Raw genomic sequence first — 17242 nt, 5'->3', positions numbered from 1 at the left:
GACCATTTTGGGGGCGGAAGTGGAATGAACCCCTGTTGGGCACCTCTGTCATATTGGGCACGGATTCCCCAGCCCAGTGCCAAGGGATGAGGGTCGGGGGGTCGTGCAGCGCCACCGGGGCTTGAGTTCCTGGGAGACACGGGGATGACGGAGACCCTAGGACCCTAGCAGAAAGCCTTTTTTGCGGAGCCTTCTGGCAGCATCTGGTTCCCTCCCGCTGGCCTGGGAGGCCCCACTTCCCCACGGGTTCCCACCCTGCTGTGGTTCCCCTCTTCCCCGCAACAGAGGCCAACGGCTCTTCAGCACTTTTATTAAAAACTAGTAATACGGAGAGTGCTCAGGGTATCCCTAGGCCGCGCTAGCACCGCTGGACTGGATCAGTTCCTGTCACACGCATGTCCCAGCTTGGGGATAGAGGATGGGGGTCGAGGTTTTCGGGGACCCAGACCCCTTGGATCACTTGCCCACCGAGTCGAATATGATGCGGTTCTGTTCGGCGCGCTCCCGCTGACTCTGCGTCCGCGCCAGTTCCAGCAGGGTCCGCAGCAGGTGGAAGGTGAGGTCAATGGAGAGTGGAGGGTCGTCCCGTCGCGGCCGCTCGCCTGCGATCCCGGGTCCCCATCCGCCTTGTCCGGCGCGGCGCGGGAAGCGCTCCGCCAGCAGCAAGAGGAGCGCGCGGGCCCCACCACCGTGGTTCCGCGTCCTGGGGCTCCAGCGCAGACTCGGGTCCTGGACCCCGGCCGCCGCCGTCCTCAGGTTCCACTGGCTGCTCCCCGGGCGCAGCTGCGCCAGGAGCAGCAGCGCAGCCAGCAGCGCCGCGCGTCCCGCCAGCCTCATGGTGCCACCAACCCTGGACACACAGGAGCAGCGCAGGGTGAGGTGCGTCTGGGGCAGTCGTAGGTGGTGCCACTCCCCTTCCCGCGCACTTCCAGCGCCCCTGCCGGGCCCCTGAGACTGCCGCCCGGTGCCCACAGCCTTCCCTCCAGCCCCGGCCGCTGCCCAGTTCTTTGCCACCCTTTTCTTCCTCCCTCCCTCTTAGTGGGTCGCGGTAGGTGAGCTGAGCGCAGTTCTGGTGCTGAGGCAATCTGGGCAGATGCTCAGAGCCACTCACAGGTTGCCGGAGAGCGTCTGCACGGTGCAGGACGGAGCTCCAGTCTCTGTCCCTCGGGGCGGGCTGAGGGCGCCTTGGGGAACACAGGGTCTGTCCCGGGACCGCCGCCAGCCTTATATAGCACCAGGACAGCTCCGACTGACGTCAGCGAGGAACATGCACTGGTTGTAGAGCAATAAACGGCCGCAGCTGCGAGTCCGATCCATTGCGGCTGCGAAGACCCGGAGGGGCGCGCCTCAGGACACTAGCCTTCGCGTCTCTGGAAGTGACACCGGACTCAAGAAAGCGAGAAACCGGCTAGGGCATAAAAATTGCTCTGGGAGCCACGAGTTTTTCACCCGCTTAGAACAGCCGGCAGTGACTAGGGGGCCCGTCCCCAGACCAGATTAGTCCAGATCTCCAGCCTTCTCTGGCACACGAAAGGGAGGCTGGACCGTGGGGCTGTCCGTGGTGCTGACCTTGTCTTTAGCCTCAGAATGGGCCAGAGGCACTGGGAAAACGCTGTGCTGCTCAGACCTAGTCCCTTGCCCTAGCAATCCGTTCTGTAAATGGAGGCATCAGGACAGCACCGCTGGCACTCAGCTACTACCATGGTACCCACCCAAGAGGCAGCTGAAGCAGCTTGAGCTGCCAGTATTCTTGATCTTATTCCAGCCCCAGGACCTGAATTCTAGGGCTGTCTGACTGAGGTACCATGAAAAAGAGGGTCTCTACACTCAGGGTACATTCAGACAACAAAAGGCTAATCCATCTGCTTTTGTGGGTTTGCCGCAAGGCAGGAGTTTGGCCAAGTTAAGTTTTCTCTTGGGAATCACAGCAGCAGCATTACTTTATCTTTGACTCTCCAGGTTAAGATCACTGGGGAGGAAGTAAGGAAACTTGATGTCAGTCTGTCTGAGCTGCTTTAACAAAAACACCATAAACTGGGTGGCTTATAAACAACAAACATTTATTTCTCACAGTTCAGGAGACTGGGAAGTCCAAGATAATGGTGCCAGTAGGTTTGCTGTCTGCTTTCTGATTCATAGATGGCATCTTCTTGCTGTGTCCTCACATGGACTCTTGCCTTGCCCTTATGATTTAATCACTTCCCAAAGGCCCCCACCTCCTAATACCATCACCTTGGGCATTAGGTTTTCACCATACTAATTTGGGGAGGATATGAACATTTAATCTATAGCACATGGGTTCAAGTTTCTACTCTGCCACAAACTCGTGGTGTCGACAGGTCACCTCACTTCTGTGGACCCCAGTGTCCTCATCTAAAACAGGAGATTGGGCTTGGTGTTCTCCAGGCTTCTTTCCAAGCTCTAGAAAATTCAACTCCCCAGTAGTTTTCTGCTGAGTCTTACTTATTGCCTCTGTAGGTTGTAGATGACCTACTTAGTAACATATTTATGGAGGCACCATATAAAGGGTTTGAGGGGGTCCTCCAAAATTGAGCTACACTAGGGCTGGGGAGGTTTAGAAAAACAAATGTGTGTCCATGAAGAATGGGGATGAGTGGCATTTGCAAGGATATGAGTATAAACTTAGGTTGACAAAATCATATAGTTCAACAAGTACTTATGGAGTGCCTACTATGTGGTGGCTATAAGACCATTATCAAGGTTTTGGTGATTTCAGTAGGAGTCAGGTTACACTTAGAGTGAAATTGCCTTTCAGAGTGCTAATCCCATCAAGTTCTGACCAGGCATCGAATCCCGTGAAAACTGATGTGCCCACTTTGAGGAGGTGGTCTGACCCTTCCAGGGTCAAGCTATATCACTGCAAGGTGGAAACAATGGAGTGAGGCAGGCTCAGAGCCGATGTGCCTTCCAGGACAGGTAGGAGTTCCAGATAACAGCAACACACTGGACAACAGCCAACCTAAGGAACAGGGATGGCATCATGAAGAAGAGGAAGAATAAGGAGCAAGCAAGCAGGGAGAGATGGCGAAGTGCAGTGCAAAAGGAGGGATTACCTCCAAGAACATCCAGATTTAGGTCTTCTTCCTTCAGCCCCCATGGAGGGATGTGTGGTTCAGACCAGAGGACCACCAGCTCAGGTTCTGGTGCTGGCCCAGAGCTCTGTCTCCCAGACAAGAGCCTCAGAGTTAACCCCCCTCAGCAGCCATCTTTCCATGCGTGGCTGTTATTCATACTACCGTCCAGGCTCTTTCTAGGTACACGTCCGTCCATCTTGTACAGATCTCATCTTCCAAAAATGGGCTGCCCACCATATAAAGTAGTACCTCTTCTTTATTTTAAATTTACCTTGCTCTAGTTTCAAAGAACACTGCAAGGACCCTAAAGCTTGGGATTAGGTTCATAAGTCTGTATTCCTTTTAGCTATGCTATTCATGTCAATTTTGATCCTGTCCCCTCTGAAGAGTTTCCTGTTTTTTCCTGTTCCCAAAGCCACTTCCAATAATTTAACCACTCATCTTGAGTTCCACTATATTTTTTATTGTGGTTTCAGCAACTTCCTGTATTACGTAGGGTAAAATAATACTTTGCTGTGCACTTGGCTCTTTAGTCTACCTTTCTGCCTAACCTAGGCTGAAGCACAGTAGGCATTGTCCCTGCAGATATGCCACAAAAGTTAGAGACAAGGGTTGTGGAGCAAGAGTCTTCCTAGGAAGATGAAAGGTCAGTGGGCAGACACTGGGACAGCTGTGTAACAGATGAGAGATTCTGAATAAAATGCTCAGGAGTCTGAGGACCTCTGACCAGGGCAGAGTGTTCTGGAGGGTCTAAGTAAGTTAAAATGAGAATCAATTTGTCTCTAATTGTTCGTAATGTACATCTTCCTTGAAGAGTGGGGCGGGGATCTGTCATACCTGTAATGAAGAGGGACCAGGTAGAAGTTGGCTAACTGCACGGCAGGCCAGAGCTATAAGAGAGAGAAGGTAAAGGTTGGGGGGCTGCCTCCATCACCTGACCCAGGCTCACTGCCCTGCCTGGCCTTACTCCAACTTCTGCAGACAAGAACACGCTGCACAACCAGGTGAGTGCTTCCCTGAGTACAGTGCCCACACCGGGAATGAGAGAGTAATCCCAACTGAGGGATTTCTGTGTCAGGAGGACCCCCAATCCCTGGGTACTTCTGGACTCAAGAAGGCAGGAGAACAGGCAGCGTAGGGGTCAGCTCTTACATAGTAGTTAGTGATGAGGGCATCAGGATAATCCTGAGGAGACAAGAGAAGGAACAAGTGAACACCTGCATTTCCAAGTGGCTCCCACCTCCCAGTCTGAGTATCTCATACAGACTTCTGTTCAAAGACACTCCTGCACCCCACCCCCTCAGGACTCCACCACCTCCTCCCCTCCCCTACTTGTGCCTCCACCCTTCCCATCCCCATGAAGCCTGCTTCATTCCCCGAGGCCTGCCAGTCTGCCAGCCAGAGATTGTCCCCACACCTGCCCAGCTCACCCGCTGGAGTTTGGCCCAATTGTCCTGGGTTGATAGTCCATTGAGGGTCCCTACCAGTGGGAGGAAACAGCCTAGAAAACATGGGGCAAAGCCCCCCTAGTGAAGAGAAATTAAAAGGCCTGTGAGCACCTAAACCCCTGCCCTCCCCCAACATGGCTTACCCTTCCCAACTCCCTTTCTTTCTGCTCACCTGATCCAACAGCATCTTCTTTAGTGCATCCACCTTGGTGGTCCCAGGGATGAGCCGGTCCAAAACCCTGTACCAGCCTCCTACTACAGGGCCCTGAAAGTAAACCCCAGAGAAGGGAACAGGGATGCAGAGGGGAGATCTAGGCTTTCATATAACAAAGCTCCTCCCCTGAGCATTAGAAACCAAACCCCCGGGGAAGCAGACCCTCAAGGTTGGCTAAGACGTGAGAGGGGCTAAGAAAAACTAAAGGATGACAGGGAACTAAGACCACTGTTCAATCCACCAGCAGCCCTTACCACAAAGCCACAGCCCAGAGAAACCATGGTCAGGGTCCGGCCAGTCTGGTGTTCCCGCAGACCTCGCCTCTCCACCAGCTGCTGTGAGATAACGTCACCCAGGCCCATCAGAGACCCTGTGCAGGGTACACAGGTGTCAGGATACTTCCCAGGGGCAGGATGCCATCTCAAGAAGGGAGGTAAGTCTGCTGACTGAATGAGGTTCTGGTACTCTGAGCCCAAGGGCTTAATTTTGGGGCAAATGGCCAGTCTCTTCCTGCTGCCTTAAGGTGTCTAACAGGACACCTCATATGCGTCCTGTTAGAAACTGGGAGCAGCAGCCTTGAGCAGGCCAGGGCCCAAGAACTCTGCACTGAGCAGTGAAGGGGAGTCGGAGTCAGAAGCCGCAGGTAGGAAGGAGAATCTAAGGTGCCAGGGGCTGAGAAGCACCAACTGTCAGGACTGGGAAAGCCTTCCAGATAATTCTGTGCAAACCCCTTATTTTAAAGGTATGGAAATGAAGGTCTGGGATCTCATATCCCAGCAGGTCAGTAAGTGGCTAAGCCAAGGCAAGAACCAGGTGGCTTGATTTCCTAGACGGTGTTCTTTCCAGGACACCGTACTATGAATAGATCACGCGTAGAATGGTAAGGAGTCCTCAGGGTTTTTTACGCCAGCTCAAGGCAAGACCCTGGCCAATGTCCTTCCCTTTGGTATTGGGGTCTCTCTTTGTGGAGAACAGCAAGAATAACTCTAAAACACGAGTGCTCAAATGGTCCCAGGCAGAAGGATGACTGGCTGAGTTAGAGTTCCTGTGTGGAAGAGTCCCGGTCACCTCCTGGCCTGATCAGGTAAACCCAGGCCCCCATTCAAGACCCAGACTGAGCTATCAGTAGGTATTATGGCCATTTCTCCCCAGGCCTTTGCCCCGCTTCCCCTCCCCTCACTTGCACAGATACCCGGCTCCAAGTGGCACAAGCTGGATACCCACACCTAGAAACTAAGACAAAGATTACCACTATTTACAGAGCCCCCAGTCAGTTATGCTGGTGTGATGGTTTCTAGCAAACACATACTTCGAGGGCCGCTTGGGAGTGACCGTGTGACCTCCAGCTTGCCTGTCCATCTCACTGAATAATGAGAGCCCCCTCCAGCCCCGCAGCCACCACTGTCCCTGTGCCCTCAATTAGCACTGGGCAAACATATCCTCATCCTTCAACCCCACTCCTTGGCCCAGAGCTGGCTCTGACGTCGGTGCTGGCTGCACACTCACTGCTCTTCCCCCGCATCCTCTGCACAGCCCTGCCCCTGGCCAGCCTCGTCACAGGCAGCTGAGTAAGGCTGAGAGCTGCAGCTGGGGCTGGAGCTGGGGCCAGGACACCCACAGGTGACCTAGGCTGCTGGCATGCCCAGCCATGGAACAGCTCTGGGACCCTCAGTACACCCATCAAGGGAGCCCTGGCTCTCCTCTCCCTGAAACTCCCAGAGTGGTGGAGGCTCTTTCCAGAACATAGCTAGACTCGGCTTCCCAGAGGGCAAGTACAGAATCCTGGACATCTTTGTTCTCTTATCCCCCACCACACCTAACCAAGCACCTGGCAGATGCTCAGAAATAAACTGAGGAGAAATGTCAAATGCATCATCCCAGAAAACAGGACTGCCCCGGGATGGGCACTGAGAATGCTAAGTCTAGCCCAAAGGACCGCACTCAGGCTCATGGTGTGGGAGCAGGGGAACTGATGGCTTGCTCCACGCAGTTAGCACTTAACTCCCTATCCCCCTGCCCTAACAACTTGGGGTCACCAGCTGCAAGCCCAGGGAGGGGAGTGAGCTGCTGTGGCATGCATAAAGGAAAGACTGACCCTGAGAAGGCCTGGGGAGAGTGGAACAGAAAGACAGTCACTGCTTAAGTGAAGGAACTAACAGTTTGCCCTTCTACTTTGGCAAGACATTTACAGTATACAAAGGGCTCTCACATACTTAATCCTCACAAAAGATCTGGAAGGTAGAGGTCACACCTCCCTTCAATGTCTTGGAGAGATGAGGTGACTTGGTAAGGAGTGAGCTGGGGCCTGAACCAGGCCTTCTCTCAAGGGGAAGCCAGCCGGAGGCCAGGGAATTCCCAGCACAGGCTGAAACTTGGGCTCAGGGGCCAGTGGCACCAAGAGGCTCCTGTGGCTGCTACTCGCAGGGGGTTCCTGCCCAAACAAGGTCCCAAAGGCCTGCATATCAAAGATACTTCCTGGACTAAGGTACTTCCTCTCTGATTCCCCAGAATGTGTTCCTTTGTTCCTTGTCACTTTGTGGAGGGCAAGCAGCAATATTCCTGGGAGGGAAACAGTCACAAAGAATGGTGTGTCTTCACTCTTCAAGGCTTACCATCAGTCACACACGAGCTAGAGGCAGAGCAGGAATGAAAACCAAAGGGCCTGACTTCAAGTCCCACAGCCCTGGAAGCCTGCAGTCTTTGAGAAAGATGGATCCCAGGTCCCCAAACCATGCCCATCAGGCCGGAGAGACTGCCAAGTGAACGGGCAGCAGCAGGAGTGAGTAGGTGGTGTGGAGCCTGCAGGCCTGCCAGTTCTGTCCCCTTCAGACAGAACACTGCCCAGGTCTTCCTCTGCCCACAGATCATCAGGGGCCTGCAGCAGCTCCAGGGTGGTCTAAGGCTTTGATCCAAGCATAGAGCAAGACCTGCATTTCTGGTCCAGGTGATTGTTTGAGCAGGAAGGACTGACATTCAGATTCCTCATCCCACCTTCCCCAACCCAGAGCCCAAACACGCCCAAACCACTCTAGGCTCTGGGAGTCCTCCTAGACAGATCTGGTTGGTCTGGACCCTCCAGTGTTCTGATTCTCCTTTCCTTGGACTTGTTTCCAGGGGGTTGGGGCTGGAGGCCAGCCGAGACATAGTGCCTGAGCCCTGATGGGGCAGGAAAAGGGGCTGCTGGGTAGTAATGCCCCAATGCCAGGCTGGGCGAGGAGCCCAGCGGGTAGATGCTGGCGCAGGTGTGACATCATGCCCCTGGGTAGGTGCCAGTTCTCATGCCGTCACTGCAACCAGATTCAGCACAGGGTTGGGGTGGGGGTGGGGAGAGCCTACCCCTGAGCACAGATCTATTTGGGATCACCCCATGCCCACTAGTGGAAAAGCCCCAACTTCCACATCCTCTCCCTAGGCACAGGTGGGAGCAAGTTCTCCACTTCTATTGTAGTCCTCTCCTGGCTTTTGTGTGTGGACTCTCAGATGCAAGAAACTAAAATGTCAATGGAAGATGAGAAGGCTAGGGGACAGGAAGTTGGAATGAAGAGCAGGAAGCGTGGCCTTGACTATAGGGGGCCTGGGTCTGCAGGTCCAGCTGCTGGCATGTGGCCAGGGTATTGCCTCATTTCTCTCCAGAAGTCTCCAACAATTAAACAGCTGCTTGGGACAGGGGCTTGGTCTGGCAGAGCCTGGAGGTCACTGAAGCCCAGCAGTGAGAGTGGAGTGCCTCCTCTGGGATTGGTCAGAATGCTCTCCCCACTCCTGCCCTGAACCCATCCTCCTGCTAGAAAATGAGACCAAACGAAGGCTTCTGCAGCTTGTCAGGTATCTTAAGCCTACACTAGCTGGGGCTACACTCAGCATTCTGAGGCCAAAGGTGTCTCAAGTGCAGAGCAGTGCACTGGGGAGAGTCTGGGTTCTAATGCCAACTCCACCACTGACCAGGCCTCATGCCTGTCACTCCCTCCTTGTGCCTCAGTTTCCTTCTCTGTAGTATCAGGGGCTGGACTGGATAGTCTCTAATGCCTGTTTAGCTCTCATATTCTGGCTTAATTCAGACTCCAGGGAAACCAGTGTGTGCAGAAGTTCAGCTGCTTCCACAGTAGGACCAGAGTGGCCTAAGAGGGATGGAGCTGGGCCTTCAAGAAAGGATGGGAGAAAGCTGACTCAGACTCTGAAGAACACACAGCAGACCTTTGCCCAAGATGCCCTGTTCCTGACTCTGGCGTGGCCAAAACTGGGTGTATCAGACACTTCTTTCAAACCATCTCAGATCTTTTTGATTCACTTATCTATTACTCCAGCCACAACTGCAGTTCACCTGATAGGTCCTTGTCTCAGGCCTATGGGGCTGAGCTGTTGATGCTTTGCCCGAAAACTATGCATGTGCAACCTGGTAGAGCATGGACGTTAACATCCCATGTGGCAAATCTTTGACCAATTTGGGATAAAGCTGGTGGGTAAAGGTTTCTCCTTTTCTCCAGAAAAGATTACTTACCCATAGAGTCTTCAGAGGCATTTCAAAGAGCTTCTCAGTCAGTTTTAAGGGATTGAGCAGCCATATGCCCTAAGCTGTACCCAATTTGATAATACAGCCTTATATTGGCTGTCCCTCCCCACCCCCCATGGGATTACTTCCTGCTCCCTCACAAAGTACCTGCAAAGAAGCTTCAGGCTCTGTTTTTTGGAGAACCAAGGTTAAGATAGTTATCCACATTCAAATTTATGGCAAGTGGAACAAACCCAACCCAAACACCACTTTAAAAAGAATAGCTTGTTGCATTTGGGTTGCCAATAGTTATAGAAAAAGCCAATTCCGGGAGCCTTTAAGTTGCTTAAGCGTGTTTTGATTTCTAAACCATTTTCACAGAGATAATCTCTACACTGACTCTGTGAGGTCACATAACTAAACTCAAACTCCTAAGTGAGGAAACTGAGGCTCAAAGAGGTTTATTGTCCTGTCCTGATTTACATAAGTGCTATGGCTGAGATTCAAATCTTGGTCTTCTAATTCCAAGTCTGAAATCTCTATTCTGTTTTCCAGTGTGATGAGCTATCCCATGGGATCTTAGGACCTACTGTGCTGGGATCTAAAGACAGCTCAGCGAGCTAAATTCACCTCCTCCCTTTATTTGTAGTTTTATCTGAATACACTGAGCAGCAGGAAAGGAAAACTCTGAAAGTTTTCGGAAAGTCTAGAGAAAAAAAAAGGGCTACCTAGAGAGGCTGAGAGGGTACAGCCTCAGGAAGATGGGTGGGGTGGATTGGGGGATGGAGTCACAGGGCTCTAGCACACACAGACCAGCACTTCCGTCCAATCACATACCTGCACTTGGGCCCCTTGGAGCTAAAGCTCCTACCTTTGTCAGCTGCAGATCCTTTGGGAAGGGAATCACAAGGATTATCCTTCCCTCCCTATTCTTGATGGCCACAAGGGGGAACCTTCCTTCCGGCAGTTAGGGTCCCTAAGGGAATCAGGCTGGGCAAAGGGCCCAGCGTGTCAGTTCCCATCACAGCCACACAATCCAGCATGAGTCACCACACACACAGCCAGGTGAGTCATGCAGGCTGACGGACACTCTAAGGACAGGACGTGGGAGAGGCTGGAGAGGGGCCAGGGAGGGGCAAAAGAGTCCATCCCCTGGCCAGTCACACACTGAAGTGTCTGGTGCTGATGTGTGGCTATTCCAGTAACAGGATTGCTGTTGCACCCTGGCTTTCATTAGCTCCCCCACCCCTTTCAACAGTCTTCTCAGAAGCCCATGGTACTCATTAGAATCCTGTTCCCTTCCTCTAAACATAGGCAAGATCCCTACCTGAACCTGATCACCCTTGCATTGTCCCAGTAGTTATAGATCTTCTAATCTTTTCCCCTGTAAAACTTATCTCTGTGCCATCCTCTCTCATATTAGCTAATCTGCAAAATGAAAATGGTAACAAATACAGGTAAATCACTGGGCTACCTTTGTGAGATTGCCTCTCAATTACTGGGTTTATAGTAAATATAAATCCTTGATTAGTATATTGTTTGGGGATCCAAACAATCCATAGGCAGTAAAACTACAAGAAAAACAAAATAATGATGTAAACAAAACTCAGGAAATTGGTTATCTCTTGGGGTGTATGAATTAAGGACAAGCACTCAAGGAGTCTCAAAGCTGGGTGCTGATACAGGAGTATTCACTTTAATGTTACTCATATGGTACTTACGTATCTTAACCATTCTTTTGTGTGTTAAGATATATTTCACAATAAAAACAATACTAAGAAAACTAAACTAGCGTCAGAGTCTGATTCCAGCACTTATTAGGTGTGTGATCTAATGTGGACTTAAGTAATCTTAGCCTACTGACTTTTGTGGAGACCCTATGAGATAACGTGTGTTGAAAGTGTTTTGCACACTGTAAAATGTTAAAGAAGCCTTTGTTTGTTGTCTAAGTTAAGGCCTCCTGGGGCAATGCCTTTATCCTAAAAGGATGACTCCTCAGCTTTTTAAGGACTTTTCAGATCCTACTTTACAGCTAGGCCACCTATGCATACCCCTTTCCTTAAGAACAGCCCCGGGGACCCTCCCTCCAAAACTGACTGGGTACAGCTTGGGATGAGAACTAATCCTTCAAGGGGGCTAAATAGAAGCAAAACATAAGGGAGGTGTTGTGGGGCAAGCTTCTGCCTCCCAAATCAGTCTGCTCCGGTACCACTCAGGTCTCACAGGGACACTCACCAGCTGTCAGGACCTGTACTTTCCATGGGTGAGCAGTCAGAGCCCGCTGATAAGCCCGCCAGAGAGCCATGCTTCCTGTCAAGGCGAGAGGAGATGGGGTCACCCTCACTGCCCCTCTCCACAATTAAAGAAACACTCTTCATTCCCGTGTGCCCACTTCCTCTCCCCTTTCCGTTTCCAATAAGCCCTAAGGGGCAGAGGCTTCCTGTACAGGTTCCTCTTACAGGGGTCGCCTTAGACAATCAGGGAAGAGAGGAAGGCTGTGGGCGGCTATGGAATCCCAGCGGCAGCCACCCGCCCACCCCACCCCCAGCCCCGAAGCAGGGTTTTCTCGGGGCCTCCGTCCTGACTGAGACACACGGGAGGAAAAGTTTACTCTGGCTTTCATCCAGAGCCTGGTCGGTCTCCAAATTCACTCTCTTAGTTGGAACCAGACTGCATCCTCCCTGACTCCAACTACACACCGGAAATAGAGCCTCTGACTCCCTGGAGCCTGGAACGGTCACCCGCGCTGCAGGAGCCCCGTGCGTAGGGCGCTTTAAGCCGGTCATTGCGGATCTCCCGCTACTCACCTGTGCGCGAGCTCAGCCCCTACCACGTGGCCTGAACGGGCAGGACTTCCGCCCCAGATCCCGCCCCTTCCGCTAGGCTGCTCGCGAGGCTTTCCCCTGCATCCAGAGCAGGAATGGGAGTGGACTGCGCCGCTAATACCTACGGAGGGCGGCTCTGATCGGTGTGCGCCGGGTCTTGGTGCGGGGCTCGCCTGCCATACTTCCCACTTGGGGCCGATTTCTGTCCCCTGCCCCTTCTCTCCCCGGTGCCAGGGCCTCAACCTAGAAAGACCCTCACTGTTGCCGCGTCCGGAACTGGCCAAGGTCCTGACATCCTCCTCGGTCTCGAGAATCATAGTTTGGAGACTATGATTAGCCATAGTTAATTGCGTGCGTGTGGGTGGGTTGTTGTTTTTTGTTTTGTTTTGTTTTTTAAGTGTCTCTATGTTCTTCACTAGCCTCAACTGTGAGCTCCGAATGGGTGGAACTGGGTCTTGTTCATATTTGTCGTCCTCATAGCAACTAGTTCAATGCTTTGTCCACAGTAGTCTTTAGAAATGCTGCGTAAAGATGACTCCTCCAATAAAAGCATTGGAATTACTGAACTTCAGCACATTTAGGTACTGGTTTCCTAACTAGTGGGCTGTGCAGCCTTCGTCATCACTAGCCTAGAACTTAACGTTCCTCACCTGTGAAATAAGAGGGTCGGACTACGCATTTTTTGAAACTGGACTCCTCAGTTTTAGAGGTTTATAGAGGTTTGGAGAGGAAGCATCACAGGTTCTTCTTTACCTCAACTTTTTTTTTTCTTTTAATGTGTATGCTTCTATAAAGAGCCACTTTTAAGCAAAGGGGCCCACAACTAAAAGTGTTTGGAAACCAATAGATTAGGTGATTTCCTAATCCCTTTCCAGCTCTAACATTTTAAAATTTTGTGAATACAGTGCAACATCCTTTCTAGGGTGGTGGAAACTCCTGGGAGTAGATTTGTCAGGCTGGCAGCCTTTGCCTAATTATCTCCAGGGAGCCCACATTTTAGGAAACAGCCATATCTGACTTTTTCAGGCTCTCTACCTGGCTAGCTCCAGCTCCAATGTACTCAATCCCTGTATGATTAAGGCAGGGAGAATCCCGTCACAGACATTGCAGAAATCTAGTAAGGAAGCAAGGGAATTCGATGCCACAGGTTTCTGTATGAAAAACACCGCGTTAGAGGAGTGAATTTACAGTAGTAAATGTAATAGGAGACCAAATATGCTAAGTTGGAAAGTTGTATTCTGAAGTCAGACTGTCTAGGTTCAAACCCCAACACCACCAATCAGTAGTTATATGACCTCATTCAAAGTGCTTAACCTCTCAGAATCTTATCTTTACAATGTAAAATGGAGCAATACCAACTTCATAGGATTAAATAACATGCTAAAGTATCTGAAGTAGATCAAGTGCTTAATAAACACTTGTTTATCCTCTTTTCCTTCCTTTCCTCTTGGGAACACATGGGAGGGAGACTAATTTTACCAGAGATATCTGGGAAGCTCCTTGATGAAGGTGGTATTTGAGCTGTGACCTTAAAGGATGAATAGGATTTAGGTGGAGATGGCAGAAAAGTACACTCCAAGAGAGACCATTGTGAGCAAAGGAACAAAGAAGTACAAGAACCCTTGGATAATATGAAGTGGATATACTGGGAGGGAAGATTGGATGGGGAGTGGCCTGGGGAGAAAAGGGTTTATGGGAGAGAAAAAGCACAAGGGCTGAAAGCATCTTCCTGATTTTCCTTTGGAGGTTGAGATTAGGGCAGAGACTCGGCAGCAGGAGTAGGGCTGCCTACACCAACCTTCCACCTCAACAGTGTGAAATGTTGAGGTCCCATCTTTTCTAGCTCTGAGAGTGGGATTTCATGATGCAGTGTCAAGGGGCCTCTACGTAGAATGAGCAAAGCTTCTCTGCAATGGGAAGCACTTCCCACTAGTCCTCTCAAAAACAAAACTGGCATAACCTGAGCTGGATCACAATAGGATGGTGCAATACTTGGCTCCTTTGCACTGATGTGGGTTGCAGTCACTCTGCTGCTAATAGACTGGGTTGCCTCCAGGTCTGTTTCCTCTTCCATACAGGGAAGAAATTTAACTACTTGATTCTTTTCCTCTTAAAGGGGATATTTTAACATATAAGTTCCCTACACTGGAGAGGCAGAAAGCTGTTCCCAGATACTTGGCCAATCAGTCTAGAGTGCCAGTTTTGTTCCCGGTAGGCACTGAACTAATCTCCATTCTCTTCAATAGGAACAGGCTGCATGTTTTTCTCTATTTCCTGAAGTCATCTGACTACTTCCCCCCAAAACCTCAGATTGTACTCATACATTCTAAGACTATGGTTTGCCTACTCCTTGCTGGTGTCTATCCTTGCTTAGGAGGCAATATTACAGTCACTGTGAATCTGCAACATCTCACAAGAGGACTCTAACAAGATGAGATATAATACACTACTTTACTTGGGCTCTCAACATCTCCTATATAGTTGAAATAAAGTAGCTAACCATGTTTAATAAGTCAACAATGCCATAGTATCATGAAGGATCAAAAATCATGACGTGTAAAGAATGGTTAAAGTAACTGAAGATATTTAATCTACAGAAGAAAAGACTTGGGAAACACATGATAGCTATTTTTAAATACTTAAAAGGGCAATCACAGAGAAGAATGACTATATTTCCTAACACCCACGGTAAAATTTATAGAGGTAAGCTCTTTGACTTGATATAAAGGAAGATTTTTTTAAAACATGACTGGGGGTGTTCAAGAAGGGTCAGATGACCAGTGATTGGGAATATTTCATAAACAGGAGCAAGTTAAGATCTGAACCACTGTTCTGTTGGCAGGGTGTTTGTGGTGTTCCTTAGTTAAGGAAGCACTATGAGCAGCTTCAGTCCAATAAATTACTATCACCCCCTTGTGGGCCTGTGTGTTGGGTACTCAAAAGAGTTGGGAAGGCAGTAATATTGGATCCTGGAATACAGTCAGACAGGAGCCTTCATGCAGATATCTTTTCCAGTTCTCCAAACACCCACTCACATGTGGTCTCAAAAACACCCAGTACCTTTACTTAGCTTTACCCACTTCACAATATGCTCAATATGAGCAATCTGACTCCCAAGCCTAGGTCAGGCCTGAGTGTTTCTTGTGAGTCATAGTTCTAGGCTGAGGAGCCTTGAGAGTTAGCAGAGGGAGAGCCCCCCTGCCTGCGGGGAGCTGTGATGACAGGAGAAGTCTGTGGAAGGAGAGGGATCTAAGGAGTCCTGGGGAGGCAGGTCTAAAGGTCCAGGCCTGGCAGCATCACTGTCCAGGAAGGCCCCAGTTCCTATGGCTGTGTGCTTGGGGCCAACTGTTCTTGGCAGACTTCATTCCAAGGGTCCTATGGGGACCACGACTAGGGACTGGGCAGAAGGCGATGGCTGGTTGGAGAAAAGCCAGGCCCTCTAGTAGGGGAGGCTGGCTGAAACATAGCATTGAAGTGGGCACGGCTTTCAAGCTGCATACGGTGGCCCAGTGGAGAAGTGAGTCCACGGACAAAATGAATCCGAACCAGCCCTGACTGCCCCCCAGAGACCAGCCATCCATAGGAATCCAGGTTTGGGCTGAAACGTACCTGGGAAAAGAATAGAAAAACAGGAGAGATGCTCACAGTTGTTGCTTTAGGGTGAGTCCTAGCTGTAAGAGCAAAAAAAAATGGGCCACAATCTGAAAGGACAGGACCACGATGGGGTAAGAGGTAGGAATGAGAAGACCATGAATGAGGTATGTCTATCATGCTCTGGAGGATGAGGCTGCTGGAGCTGTTTTCCCTCCTTTGCCATCTCGGTTACCTTTTCATCTCCCATTTCATTGATCACAGGCCCAGAGTTGGGAGAAAATGAGACGAAGGATGGCGAAGATGAGACAAGGTCCTCACCTTATGAATAGCTTCCAGCTGCAGCCTGTCCAGGCAGAGCTGCGAGTGCCCCTCTCCCTCCTGCATGCGCAGCATCGGTTCTCTGTGGAGCAGATCATGGAATGAACCCTGGGAAGGAGGGGTGTGATAGGAGACAGAAAGCAAGCAGCTTCTTAGTTTTGCATCTTTGAGCTGGAACTCCTACTATACAAGGACTCAAATTTTCTACTTTTTCTAATGCCACACCCATTCTCCTGGCCTCAACTTACCAAATCTGTATCTTGAAAGAGCAAGTAGTGATGGTTGACAGTTTCAGCATAAGTTCGAGCCTTGGGAGGGTTGGGGGCCCCAGATGATGCAGAAGAGTGGTCTTGACCTTCAGGACTGTCCTGATATGGCATCAGATCTGCTTTATATATAGGCTAGAAAGGAAACCGTGAGATTAGGTTATATAATACTGAAAACTGAATACAAGTTAAAGAGAGAAAATTGGTTTGGAGCAGGAGAGACTCAAAGGTGGAAGAAAGTAGTATGTTTAAACATATGTTCAGATGCACGAGGGTAGGAAAAATTATACATAACCCTGTGTTATGACCTCAGAAAGACTATAAGGGCTGGGAGCCCTAGTACTAATTTGTACTCTCCTGCTAATTGGTAGCACTAATTTGGGAGGTCATGTGGATTAGGACCCAACAGACGGTGCTGCTATTAAGTATTCATATACATACAAATCTCCGCTCTATCGGTCGCTTGACGTTTATTGGGTTCAGTGCCATATCAGGCAATATAGCTGCAATGAGCTCCCCAGATATATCTCCTGCGGCTATTGTCCCAAGCCAGTCGGATCCTGAAAGACTCTAATAAGAAGAGACAGATTTTTTTTTCCATTCATTCATTCATTCAGTCGTTCATTCATATACATTCAGTTCTGGGGAGGGAGACATTCACACAAACAAAAATGAGTTTATCATAACCCATATCCATGATACAGTTACCACACACTTATCTTCTCTTTCTATCCAAAACTACTGCCTCTTTATGACCACCACTAGGTGAGTAAAGGAACTGTTTTCCTGTGTAATGAAGGTCTCGAAGAGAGGGGCTCACCCAGACAGTTCCTTTTCGAGGAGCAGTGAAGTAGGCCTTGAAACCAAGGTAACCAGCATCAATATAATGAATTCCACAGAGTCCATAACTGTAAAAGAAAAAAAAAAAAACTTCCTTTTCCTAAGATTCATTTCTTTTCCCAGAATTCAAACTCCCTCAGTGAGACAACCCTCAAC

General features: G+C 50.0%; 3 protein-coding genes across 6 annotated transcripts in view; all 3 read right to left on the bottom strand.

Annotated features, from left to right (window-relative positions):
• Window positions 1-300: 300 nt before the first annotated feature.
• UCN (urocortin) lies at window positions 301-1192 on the bottom strand. The gene is made up of 2 exons (XM_072938335.1): window positions 1112-1192; window positions 301-850 (listed from the first exon to the last, which is right to left on the bottom strand). Exon 2 carries the CDS (start codon window positions 835-837, stop codon window positions 457-459), a length of 381 nt encoding a protein of 126 aa, XP_072794436.1. The 5' UTR covers window positions 838-850; window positions 1112-1192; the 3' UTR covers window positions 301-456.
• Window positions 1193-2039: 847 nt separating this feature from the next.
• Window positions 2040-12112, bottom strand: MPV17 (mitochondrial inner membrane protein MPV17). Of its 2 annotated transcripts, none has more exons than XM_015242408.3 (8): window positions 12051-12112; window positions 11479-11553; window positions 5012-5127; window positions 4716-4808; window positions 4526-4621; window positions 4248-4280; window positions 3933-3985; window positions 2040-2980 (listed from the first exon to the last, which is right to left on the bottom strand). In XM_015242408.3, the coding sequence occupies exons 2-8, from the start codon at window positions 11546-11548 to the stop codon at window positions 2911-2913; spliced, it is 531 nt and encodes a 176-aa protein (XP_015097894.2). In that variant the 5' UTR covers window positions 11549-11553; window positions 12051-12112; the 3' UTR covers window positions 2040-2910. The 2 variants fall into 2 exon arrangements, with proteins under 2 accessions (XP_015097894.2, XP_015097890.2); XM_015242404.3 differs by lacking the exon at window positions 12051-12112 and adding an exon at window positions 11943-12000.
• Window positions 11478-17242, bottom strand: part of GTF3C2 (general transcription factor IIIC subunit 2) — a 23339-nt gene continuing 17574 nt past the window's right edge. For 2 of the 3 annotated variants that reach the window (XM_072938018.1, XM_072938017.1), the window contains exons 15-19: window positions 17067-17154; window positions 16688-16816; window positions 16229-16381; window positions 15981-16088; window positions 14631-15677 (exon numbers count right to left, since the gene is read on the bottom strand). In XM_072938018.1, coding sequence (XP_072794119.1) covers window positions 15459-15677; window positions 15981-16088; window positions 16229-16381; window positions 16688-16816; window positions 17067-17154 — 697 coding nt within the window. In that variant the 3' untranslated portion in view covers window positions 14631-15458. Of the gene's footprint in view, window positions 11554-14630; window positions 15678-15980; window positions 16089-16228; window positions 16382-16687; window positions 16817-17066; window positions 17155-17242 lie in introns of those variants that run through there. The other variant, XM_072938019.1, reaches the window with a different exon arrangement.

This window comes from Vicugna pacos, chromosome 15 (assembly GCF_048564905.1).
Source record: "Vicugna pacos chromosome 15, VicPac4, whole genome shotgun sequence".
Taxonomy (NCBI): Eukaryota; Metazoa; Chordata; class Mammalia; order Artiodactyla; family Camelidae; genus Vicugna; species Vicugna pacos.
This window is presented reverse-complemented; position numbering and strand designations above follow the sequence as displayed.

Coding starts and splice junctions, on each gene's coding strand:
- UCN (XM_072938335.1), bottom strand. CDS start 837: ATGAGGCTGGCGGGACGCGCGGCGCTGCTGGCTGCGCTGCTGCTCCTG.
- MPV17 (XM_015242408.3), bottom strand. CDS start 11,548: ATGGCTCTCTGGCGGGCTTATCAGCGGGCTCTGACTGCTCACCCATGG. Junction 5,128..11,478: donor AGTACAGGTCCTGACAGCTG/GTGAGTGTCCCT, acceptor TACCCTGCACAG/GGTCTCTGATGGGCCTGGGT. Junction 4,281..4,525: donor ATTGGGCCAAACTCCAGCGG/GTGAGCTGGGCA, acceptor TTGTCTCCTCAG/GATTATCCTGATGCCCTCAT.